Source organism: Hyaloscypha bicolor, assembly GCF_002865645.1.
Source record: "Hyaloscypha bicolor E unplaced genomic scaffold K444scaffold_126, whole genome shotgun sequence".
Lineage (NCBI taxonomy): Eukaryota > Fungi > Ascomycota > Leotiomycetes > Helotiales > Hyaloscyphaceae > Hyaloscypha > Hyaloscypha bicolor.
In genome coordinates, this window is record NW_020194628.1 from 1,216,508 (window position 1) to 1,229,010 (window position 12,503).

The 12,503-nt window shown below is 31.0% G+C and overlaps 2 protein-coding genes across 2 annotated transcripts; both read left to right on the plus strand.

Annotated features, from left to right (window-relative positions):
- The first annotated feature begins 9,176 nt into the window (after positions 1-9,176).
- K444DRAFT_617461 (uncharacterized protein) lies at positions 9,177-9,989 on the plus strand. The gene is made up of 2 exons (XM_024881133.1): positions 9,177-9,693; positions 9,747-9,989. Exon 1 carries the CDS (start codon positions 9,225-9,227, stop codon positions 9,630-9,632), a length of 408 nt encoding a protein of 135 aa, XP_024731929.1. The 5' UTR covers positions 9,177-9,224; the 3' UTR covers positions 9,633-9,693; positions 9,747-9,989.
- A 33-nt stretch (positions 9,990-10,022) lies between these two features.
- Positions 10,023-11,021, plus strand: K444DRAFT_510535 (HET-domain-containing protein; the record flags this gene model as incomplete). Its single annotated transcript, XM_024873442.1, has 1 exon — positions 10,023-11,021. A coding segment is annotated over one exon (999 nt), but the record flags the coding sequence as incomplete, so codon positions are not given.
- Between the last annotated feature and the right edge of the window lie 1,482 nt (positions 11,022-12,503).

Consider the following 12,503-nt stretch of genomic DNA (forward strand, 5'->3'; position numbering starts at 1 on the left):
CTAGTACTATTTTATAATAAGTTAATTCTAGTAATAGCCCGAAAAAATACTAGTATTTAGTAATATACTAGTTCCGGAAACTTTCTAAAGCCAAATATAATTATAGTACCTATAATAAAAAGCTATTTATAATTATTAAAGCCTTTAAATATTAGTACTATTATTTTAAAAAATTCAGGTTTATAATTAAGATTATTATAAACTATAATAACCTCTAATATTTTATAGAAATAAAGTATTTAGAAAGCTATTAAATATATTAGATAATATATCTTATAATATATAATTTTAATATTATTTATTATAAAGATATTTTAAATCTAGTAAATAGATTTAGTAAAAGATCTAATTATAAAAAAGATTCTATTAATATAACTTAGCTTCTAACTTTTTAGAATAAGCTAAAAAAGCTTTTATAATTATAATTTAGAGATTTTTATAAATATCTAAAAAGTTCTTTCTTTAAAATAAATATTATTTAATATTTACTATAAAACAAATAAATAAATTATTTTATAGATTTCTTAATTATAGAATTAGTTAAGAAATAAAATATAAAAAAATACTTTAAATGCTTTATTATTATAGCTAAAGTAATAGAGATATTTATAATTATATTATTTAATAAAACTAAAAACTTCTCGATTTCTCGAGTTTTTAAATTAAATAGTTATAAATATCTAATTCCCTATATATAAATATATATAGCTACTAAAAGAGCTATAGTACTAGTTTCTTTATCTGAATTTCTTTTAGATATTATCTAGATAGCTTAAAGAAATACTTCTTAATATTAGAATATTATAAAATAAAAACTTAGTAAAAGAGATACTAAAAGAAAAGAAATCTAGAAAAATAATTCGAGTCTATTTAGATATTATATAAGAATTACTATATCTAATAATTCTACTTTATATTAAGAAATTATAAAACTTTATTATAATAATCTAATAGCTAAATATTATAAAATAGAGAAAACTTTTAAGTTTTTTAGAAAATTCTAGTATTAGAAAAATATAAAAGAAAATATTTATAATTATTATTAAGAATATAATATTTATTAGAGAATTAAAATAAAGAGGTATTTGCTATATAGTTTATTTAATAGTTTATTATAGCCTAAAATATTTTAAAATAAGATCTTTATAAATTTTATTATAGATTTATTACTATATAAGAATCTAATAGAAGATCCTGATTTTAATATAATTCTTATAATTATTAATTAGTATTCTAAAATTATAAAACTATTAATTTTCTGAAGTTTATTAAAATTATATAAAAATATATTTTCTCGATTTTTAGCTCTTTTAATAAAATTATTTCTAATTAAAAAATAATATTTACTAGCTAGATCTAGTTTACTTTTTATTTCTATTTAATATATAAATAGAATTTAAATATAGCTTACTATTTTCAGATAAATAATTAAATAAAAAAATAAAACCAGACTCTAGAATACTATTTAAGATATTATTATAATACTTAAAAAAATAACTAGTTTAAGAAATTATCTTTTATAGAATTTATATATAATACTCTAAAATATTAGATTTTATAAAATATTTTTTTTTATATATATTACGAATATTACTTTTAATTTCTATAAAATTCTAAAAATAGAATTATAGAAAAGATATTAGCTATATATAAGAGACTAGAAATCCTTAAAATAAAATAAAAAAAGCTTAAGAATTTATAATATTATATATAAAATAACTAGGAAATCTATTATAATAAATATTAATTAGTTAAATACTACTTTAAAAAGTCTATATAATACTATTAATAAAGAATATTAAACTTAAGATAAGAAAGCTTAAACTAAAATTAATAGATTTATTTAGAATTCTGAATTATATATAATTATTTATATTTAATTTTCTATATTTCTTTTTTTAAAAATATATAATAAAAAGAATTAGAAGCTATATTTATATTTCTTTAAATAACTTCCGGAATTAGTAAATAATAATAAAAAATAGAAAATAGAAAATAGAGGCTATTATTAATTACTAATAAAATAATAAAAGCAAGAAGTAATAGTATTTAATTAAATAGAAAGCCTAGTTTAAAAATTATAATATCTAGTTATTTACTTTTCTTAATCTTAAAATTTTTAAGAAACTTCTAAAATTATATAACTAAAACTATAACTTGAAATCTAAAACTATTTTTTAATAATTTCTTAAAATTAAAAAGAATTCTGAATTATTAAGAAAAGGGCTATTTAAAAGAAAAAGAAAATCTAGATAGCTAAAAAAAAAAAGGCCCGGAATAATAATAAAGATATTCTTTTTTTAGATTTTTTTATTTATAAAGGTTTTCTAGAGTTTTATTAAAGTTTATAGGAATTATATTTAAATTATTAGAAAAAGATTTAGAATTAAAAAAGATTTATTATAAGTAAACTAGCTATAGATATTTCAAATAAATAAACTCTAATTTCTATAAATTTCTAATTTCTAAAGCAAGAATATTAAATACTAGTTCTATTTAGAACTTAATAAAGAATTAGCTAATACTTTCTAAAATCTATTTATTTTTTAATATAATATAGTTATATTATAATAATATTAGTATTAAGAATATTAAGAGAAATAAGTAAAGAACTTATAATAGTTATATATATTTTATAAAAACCCCGAATTTCTAAAATCAGATTTCAAATAATTATAAATATTATATTATTAGTATTTAAAATACTAGTAATAGACTATTAGAAATCTCGATAATAATCTTAGTAATAAGGTTAATATTTTAAAAATAGACTTTATAGTATTTCTTTAAAGAATTAGTAAATATCTAAATATATTAGAAAAAACTTACTTTTAGAATACTAATTCAAATAGTATTAATATTTGCCTTATTAAAATAAAAATAAAAATTCTAAAACTTATTAGTATTTTTCTAGTTTTTAAAAACCTAATTAATAATATTATTTTTATTAGTATAATACTATTTAGAATATATTTTAAGAAATTTCTTAAAGATTATAATAGTATCTTTCTAAAACTAGTAAGCCTCTAATAAGTAATAAGAAATCTAAAATTATATTAGCTTTAATAAATATTAAAGCTAAAGAATTTACTAATATATAAGGTTTAGAACTTTTATTATAATAATTATAATTCTTTTTACTAGATATTATAGTATATAAAATAAAGAAATTAATAAGTAAATACTTGAAATATTTCAAGTATTATTAGTAATAGAAAAGAAGGCTATAAGATTACTTTTATATTTATTATTATATAAATAAATAATAAAGTTAGAAGAAAATATTATGAAATTAATTAAAAATAATTAAAGAAGACTTAAAGAAAAGCAGAAAAAAAGACTAGAAAATAATAATAAAAAAAGTTATTATATATATAGTTATTAGAAAAGAAAAAAGCATATAGTAATATAAAGAGATTCTTTTATAAAAATAGAGAATTACCTGAATTAACTATTAGTTTTTATATTAATTCTAATTAGAAATTATTATAACTAATTAATATATACTTTTAGAAGTCTATAAATAATCTTTAGAACTTCAGAAATAATTACTTTTCTTTTTTATTTATTTAGCTCTAATCTAATTAGATAATTTTTATATCTATTATCTAGATTATATTAATAAAACCACTTTCTAAAATATTAGAAATTTACTTTAATTAAATAAATAAATAATTAAATATTTATTAGAATATATTAATAAATCTTAAAAATAAAATTCTAGAAAAGAGATATAGTTATAATATATATAGAGTTATATATAACTTAAGAACATATAATAAACCTCGGATATTACAGGTATTAATTAGAGAAATTAGTAGCCCTTTAATATTATAACTAACTATTATTTATATTATAAATATTAGGTTTATAAATTACTAATTATATATATATTATCGGGGCCTTCTATTTAGAGAAGGCTTCCCTAAATCTTATAAAAGAAATAGAGATTAGTTTTATATTAAATTTAATACTATAGTTTTATAACTTATTAATTTATTTTATTATTTTATTATTTACTAATAAATATCTTATATTAAAGCTCTAGCTTTTATTATCTTAATTACTAATTTTAAGTAATGAATTATCTATAAGAAAATATAATAGTAATTTATTTTATTATTACTAGTTTTTATTAAATATTTAAATAATAATAAAAATATTAGTATATAATATTTCAAATAAAATTCTTTTCTAGATTTATTTAAGTTTTACTAGTTATAAGCTCTACTAATTCTTACTATTATATCGAGCCTTATTTCGAATAGCTTTTGAAGTTTTTTTTTATACTATTAAACTTAATTATATATATTATAATAATAAAAGTTTTTTATATTTAAATAACTTTATAATAAAACTCGAATATTATTCTAATAGTTTTCTTTTAGATATTAAAATAACCTATTTCTTATAGCTTATTAATAGCGAATTTTATTACTATATATATTTTATTTTATTCGTTTTCTCTAATATATAAATTCTGAATTTAAAAGAATAATTTAGTTTATTTTAGAAGTTTTTTATTAGAAGTAAAGATCTAATAAAACTAAATAAAAATCTATATAATATTTTATTATAAATACTATTTATATTTATATTTTATAGTTTTATTATCTCGAATATTAGAATTATAACTTATAATATTCTAAAACTATTTATAATAAAATAGCTAGAATATTTATATTTTAATAGCTTTAATTATATTATAAATATAGAATCTAGTAAAGAAGTATTTTATTTATAATTATAATATCTAACTATCTTATTTTTAGTAAACTCTATTAGTTATTATATTAATATTATACTTATATAAATATCTATATTAAGAAGATTTATCTAAAATTTTAATTTTAGTTTAATATTAAAATAAAAGATAATCTAGTAAATATTATTACTAGTAGCTATAAAAAAGGCTCTTAGTTTTCTAAAAAATCAATTCTTAAAGAATTATATATTATTATAATATTTAGTTAGTTTTAAAATAATTTAATAAGTTTGAATTTTTCTAATTTCTTAAAATTAAGAATTTTAAAAGTTTATAAAAAAGTTCTTTTCCTGTTATATAATAAGCTAGATTATATTATTTTCTATTATAGTTTTAAAATATAACTTTATAAATACTTGTATTTAAATCTAGAAATATTAGAAATAAAATATTAGAGAAATATATAAATTATATTTAATTATATTAGCCAAAATAACTAATAGGCTATAAAGAATTATAAGTTAATTATTTGCTTAGAAAATAGTAAAAGATTATATATTAAAATACTAAGATATATTTTAATTATAAAGAAATTATATATTATTTTTAGTAAGAAAGAACTTAAGAATTATATATTAGAGCTATTAAATAAAGTAAAATAGGCTTTTAATAAAGCAAGAGCTATATTTAAGGTTTTTAAGAAAGTAAGAAAAATATCTCTTAGCTAAAATATTAACTTATTCCGAGATTATAAGATATATATTTATTACTAGAACCTTAAATAAAGAGAATTTAAATAAAGGTTTTCTATATTATTCTATAAAAATATATTATTTTACTTTTTATATTATATTAATTTTTTTAATATTTAGGCTCTTTTTTCCTTTATTAAAAACTTGCTTTATTTACCTAATTCTATTATTAAGCTACCCCCGCTTTCTAGATCTTATTTCCTCTATCTCTATATTTTCTTTCTTAAGTATTTCTAATATAATATTGAAATATAAGCTCTAGTTCTCTTCTTTACTTATCTTATTACTAAGGCCCGAATATAAGAAGTTTAATAGTATTTCGTAATACCTATAAAACGTTTTATATATCTATTTAGAGCTATTAAAAACTTTAATATATATTACTTTTTCTAATTTCTTACTCTAGTAAAGAACTTCTATTATTATCTTTAGAGTAATATATTCTTTATTTATATTTGAGTTAGAACTTGTATTATAGGCTAGAAAAAAGAAAGTTGCCTATTACTATAAGTAAATAAACCAAGCCTAAATAATTATATCCCGAGATCTAATAATAAAAATTATAGTAATTAGTAAATATATAGCTACTTTAGTCTAAATACCAAATAGTTGTTTTAGTAGGTAGTAGTTGGAATTAAAGAGCAGGCAGGACTAGAAGGCCGGGATAGAGATTATATAGGTTATTGCTTTATAGAAGCAGCTACTATAGACTGAGAAGGGAGATATAGAAAGAGAGAATATCTTGACCTGGAAATAAAGTTATAGAAAGAGAAGATAGTAGACTAAAGATAGAAATAAGGGAAAAAAGGGTTTAAAGGCAGGGGCGGGATAATTATTAAGGCATCTAATATATGCTAGGTATCTTTGCTTATTTATAAGTCTATAGGAGAGAAAGTTCCGAGCTAGCTTGTTTTTCGAACTAGGCGAGTTTACGGGAAATGTTTTGAAATTTCAATATTTTATTAATACCGAGATTTCTTATATATTTATATATTAGGAAATCCAAAGGCACTAGTCTAGGTTTCTAAGTACTACTTAAATAGAAAGCCTATTATTACTAAGGAATTTAAAGTATTGCAAGGGAAATCTGGTCCTTAAGCAGATATCCTCTTAAGGGATTACTTTAGTAGCTACTAAAACTGTTTATATCGGGTAAATATAAATAGAGGCTCCAAAATCACTTTAAGCTTTCAGGCGCATTAAATGTGATAACCGCGCCAAAATTCTAAAAATAGTATAACCAAATAGAGTGGTATACCGCGGTAAAACCCGTGGGGAATTTTAAGTTGGGATTCTTAATCCAAGATCGCGAGATTGGATCCAAAAGAAGTGTGCCCCTCCTAATCCCCCACCAATCACTCGGCTGCACGCATCGATCGAGATGGCGGTGCAGATGAGGACCATTATCGCTCCGTATACGGATGATTTAGTCGAGACGCAACAGGCGTGGAGGCAGGGGTGCGAGAACACCATCGCGGACTTGCAGGGGAAGATTCAGATATGCCTTTCTGTACCGAGGGAAAAGTGGTCCCTCAGATGCACGTGATACATCCTATTCACACTGTCCACACGACCTCTGAACGGAAGATTTTTGTGGCTTCAAGAGAGCTGTCATCTTTATTTTCGTGTTCCAACCAGGGCCACTTACTTGTAAGCTGCTATGGCTTACCCAACGACTGCTCGAGGGGATGCACTGGCCAACTTCCACGACGTCTCAGGGCCAATCGGGGGGAGACACATTGGGTCAGACGTTCGAATGGATTGAGGGTATGTGGCAGCTCCACTGCCACAGCTCCAATTCGTTCATGAATGATCGGCTCTCTCACCCTTTCTCTTTCTTAAACCTTACCGCAGCTCGGCATCCTCCCACAGCGGCTCTTCTTCTCCTCCTGACACCACTTTCTCTTCACTAAAATACAACCTTTTGACACGACAAGACAAACATGGGTCTATCATATTATGAATGTTCTCGACTTCGCCCTCGACCTCGTCCACATTTTGTGGCCGCATTGCCTATAGACCCTCAAGCCAAGTGCTACGATCCAACGCGACCTGGAAAACTTCAATATATTGGTGTGAAAGCATACATGGACACTCGCGCCGGATGCAACGCAGTATCGTCGAATTTGGTAGAAAGCATTGGATTGCCTATCCACAGGTACAAACGACATAAGAGAATTCCAGTTCCAGGAGGTTACATCATCTCCCTAGGAACGATAACATGCCCTTTCCAGTATGAGGGCGAACAACGGTGGCTTTCGAAGCATCAGGTGAAACGCCGATGGCTTGGAACGTCATGGCTACGCAGGTCCTGGGTCCCACGCAGGTTCTGGGTTGATATAGGTGACTTCGAGACACCCGACATCGACTCCGATTCAAATGATTCCGAAACAGACTACGACGACTGGCTAAAACCTGAGTGTAGACGATCTACCAAGACGCTGACGATGGAGGTCATTCAGGACTGCCCGCGCGACTTGATCTTGGGTGCGGAGTTCCCGCACAAGTTCGATATCTTTACCAAGCGCCGATATCTTGTCTCGCCAGCTAGTCTTGGGGGGGAACATTCAAGTGGACATAGATCTCGACACTCAAGTGGTAGTTCGTCGCGTGGAGGGCTCCATAACACAATCGATCGTCAGAGATATAGAATGGGCTTTCGCCGGTGAAGGAACTCCTCACATATTGGAATTCCCTGTCTTTGACAATGTCGGCTTTCACGTCATCTTGGGCGATGACTCTCTCTTTGAGATCAATGTCTTTGAGAGATACCCACTACTTCTTGGGTGGTGGGATGGATTAACGGATAGACTGTACGTGATGCAGATTATCAACAGTAAGTCAACACATGTTCCCAGTATTTGGACATTGCGTAAGTAACGTTTTACAGAGATTCTTTCAACAAACTCGGAAACCTGGCCCCTAGCAAACGTCCGGCCAATTCAGGAGATATAATGCGATAGAGAAGACTAAGACGAACAAAATAGTCGAACAGATATTGAGGGATGGATTATGACACTCTCGAAAACAACGAAGGAGACTGCGTAGAAGGCAGACAGCTGAAAAGACGATAATGGTAGCTGGAGTAACGGGGGCTCCTATCGGCGACCGGTTTATGCCAAAGCTCTATAGTCAATCGCCCACATCTTCGTCTACTTACAGGCCGCTGCCTAATCCTGGATAAAGTCGACGGCCCACATCCTAAACATATACTCACAAAAATCATACTTGTTGTACAGTTTCGCCATTTCTGCAGGAGAAGAAAAGTATGAATAGCCTTCTTCTGCGGCGAGTGTTTTAATCGTGATCTCGCGGCAGCACTCGCAAAGACGTCCAGTGATTTTGCGAGATGGCTTAGCTAGGCTTGCCATGATACAATTTGAGACGTGGGGTAGAGATTCGCAGGCAGCACAAAACCTAGCAGATGAGGAGAAGATATAAAGGGGACCCAGTATGTCTGTGAATGCTGTGTGAGTGTGGGTTCTCAGCTCAATGCGGGTCGAGATGTTGTATCTAGGCAGCCCTACCCCCGCATGCTCAATACAGTGGGGGGAATCACGTAAGACAAAAAATGCTACCACGGTCTAATATTATTCCGATTAGGAGACAGACCACACAACCTGCATAAACCTCAGCTCAGCCTCACCAAATTTGCATTCAACTTACCACCCTCATCCTTTCCAGTTCCTGCAACACTATGGCGGCTATTCCATCTCAGACCTGAAACATACGCACAAAGCACCCTATTCAACTCTCGATGAGGCATCATGCTTTGCAATATTTGCCAGGCAGTATTCGCCCAGCCTCGCAAGCTCGGCTATGGAACATATTATCCTTGGGGTCACAATAGTAAATCTTTTGCAGAATCAAGAGAAGCAGGCTGCCACTTATGCAATATTGTGTGGGAGAACAGGAGCTACAGCAGCTCTTACCCTGCATTCGACGACACTTTTCCGATTGGCTGCACTTATGCCTTCAAGGTCTTGAATCCAACCTGGGCACGGCATGGACAAGGTTCACAATGGCTTGTACCTTTTGATGGGGGTGAGGAGGATGATGTAGATTACATGTCAAGATATCTGAGTGCTGTGGAAAACGACCCAACGGTTAATCAGCTTGCTCGCCTACTCGAAAACGAAGCGGAAGAGCTTTTTGCTAGACAGGAATCCTTCTGAATGGTCATTGACTTTTATTGCCCGGGCCCCCGCATTATAGTACCGCTTGATATTATGAGGGGCCAGTTTAACCCCCTGTCTTTGGATTCTTCTGCCTGCTAACATAGGCGACAGATGATCTCGAAGATATGATGCAGGTCAATCTCGATAAGCAGGCTTCCTGTCACGGCCTGGACAAGCTGTGGGAGTGGAATGTATGTGTGTGTGGTGTAAATATGTATGAATGATGGTGCCCTAATGGCGGTGAAGAAGCTATATACACGCCTGTGCACAGCACGTGACACTTCCACAGGGTCACCAGAAAACCTCCAGCTTGCGAGTACTTGGCTGAATAACTTCTTGAGAAATCACCATTAATGCCGTCCCGACTTTAAAGACGAAATCTGGTCACCTTCTCGATTACTTGCTTTAGGAACGTTAGACGCACCTATCGTGCGCCTTATTTCTACATCTTGTCTCCAAGGCAAGGTTCTATATGCTGCCCTTAGCCACCGCTGGGGGAAAGACAAGGATTTTGTGCTCACATCCGCCTTGCTACGAAGTTACGAGACAGAAATCCGTCCATCTCAGGTTTCGAAAACATCCTGGGATGCGTTCCATACTACAAGGAGCATTGGGCTTCAATATCTGTGGATAGATTGTCTTTATATCATACAAGATGACAATGATGATTGGCAGCGGGAGTCTGCAACGATGTCAAAGGTTTATGGGCTGGCTACTTGCACGATTGCTGCTGCACTTGGTGGAGATGGTGACGATGGCTGCTTCACCACTCGAAATCAGTTCAAATATCGCCCGTGTAAAGTCCCGAATCCTTTCGACCACGATTCTAGTTTGTCTTTCTATCTACGCTCGCAGTATTTTGGTGAAATCTATAGGCGTGAGGTGAAGGGGTCTCCATGGTACAGCCGTGGTTGGGTCTTTCAGGAACGTACTCTATCGCCGCGTTTGTTGGTGTTTGGGGAAACCCAGATGCTATGGGCTTGCCAGAAGTTACATGCGGCAGAGACTTGGCCTTGTGAAAAAACGAGTGACAACTATATTGATCGTTTCGAGTCTTTTGAAGTCGACAAATCTAGGCTCCAAGCTCTTCTAAACCGAGATCGAAGTATTTCTGTATGGGATACAGCATGGTTTGCCTTTATTCAGGAATTCACAAGTGCGGAATTGACAAGAATATCAGATAGGTTGGTTGCTTTGCAAGGATTAGCAGATCAAATTGCATTGGTGACGGAAAGACAGTACTGTGCCGGCTTATGGATCGATCAGACCTTGCCGCTATCGCTATTATGGAGCATTTCACCACTCAAATCCCCAAGATCCCAGGAGTACAGGGCACCTACATGGTCGTGGGGTTCCGTGGATGGGCTAATCGAGTTCAAAAAAATTGAAGTCACCACGAGGAGTTTCCCACCACCGCCTTCAATCACGATTGAGGTACATGGAATAGCGGAGCTTCCAGAACATCAAAGGCATCTTTCCAGGGTTCCACTGGCAAACCTTAAGCTGTCGGGGAAATTATCGCCAGTGAAGCTTGTATCAGAAAGCAGGAATGGCCCATTGAAACTGCGGAGGAGAGCCTCCACGATTCTCTTGAAGTCCGAATCCGCAGCCCGAAAAAGATTTGAAAGGGTCAAACGAGCATTGAACGCTATCTGGAGATCAAGCATAGTGAGGACCGTACTTTGGGCAATGGCGGTTCCGTTCCTGTGCGTAGGATTTATCCCTTACCAGTTTGCTCTCTGTATCTGGAGCTGTGTCTGGAATTAACTCAAAGAGTGCCTCCCACGCATCTTCAATCCCATTGACATTTGGTTTGCGAGGAAATTCCCACGGATCTTCAAGAACCATGACATCAACCGGTGGGAATCTGCTTCTATACGAGCTGCACGAGAGCCAGTGGACCTAAGCCTCTATGCAGATTGCACCAGCGATACTCTATTAGACATGTGCATTATTGAAGCGTTCTGCCTACCAGTTTTGAAGGGACACGACGGTCGATTTGATGGCCGGATATTGAAGTTGGCGGAAAGGGGGGAGGGATATTATGAGCGAGTGGGAACCTTTACACGTTCTAATCCCCACCTGGACAAGATGTTAGGGCCTGCCCCTCAAAAGACGTTTGTCCTGACTTAGTTTAACGTCATTCGAGCAATACAAAAAGAAGCTACCCCTCCTTCCCAAGTAGGGGCCGCAATGGGTACCCGTGGGTCGGGTAGAGTACTCTTCTACCCACCCATGGATACCTGACGGGTCAGGTCCTATATCTATAAACGGGTACCTATTTTTGACCCGCCCCATGGCTGCCCAATGAAAATAATCACGTGATATATATATACAAGCATGTTTTAAAAGAGACTCCTCCTTTTTCCTTTACTTTTGCACTAATAAGGCCATAATTTAAGAGTATTTAAGTAACGCATAATATACACGTGATACGATTTAAGCTTATTTGAGCCGTAAAATGGCCCGTGCCACAGCTCATAGTTGCTACTAGAAGGTGTTAACTGCTATGTCTATGGCCTTGGCTTAACTCTGGAGGGGCAGCAAGGGGCGTTAATAAAAGAGGAGAGTAATAGAGGACAACTGGACTTTGTGAGCTAAGATCTGCTTTGCCTATAAAGAGACGAACGTGTTTATAGGAATAGAGGATAAGAGAAGATTAGGTATTGAGATTAGAGAGTAATAAATAACTATATAAGCTAAGGCCTGCTTTGCCGATTATAAGAAGTGGTGCTTCGACGAGAAAAGGACACTGAGAAAGGGTGGATGACCTTGGAAAAGAAGGGGCAAACTATAAGGGCCCTCGCGTAGCTTAGGTAATAAAGATAATAGAGTTGACAAAGCTAATAGAGTTATTCGGGAGACCAT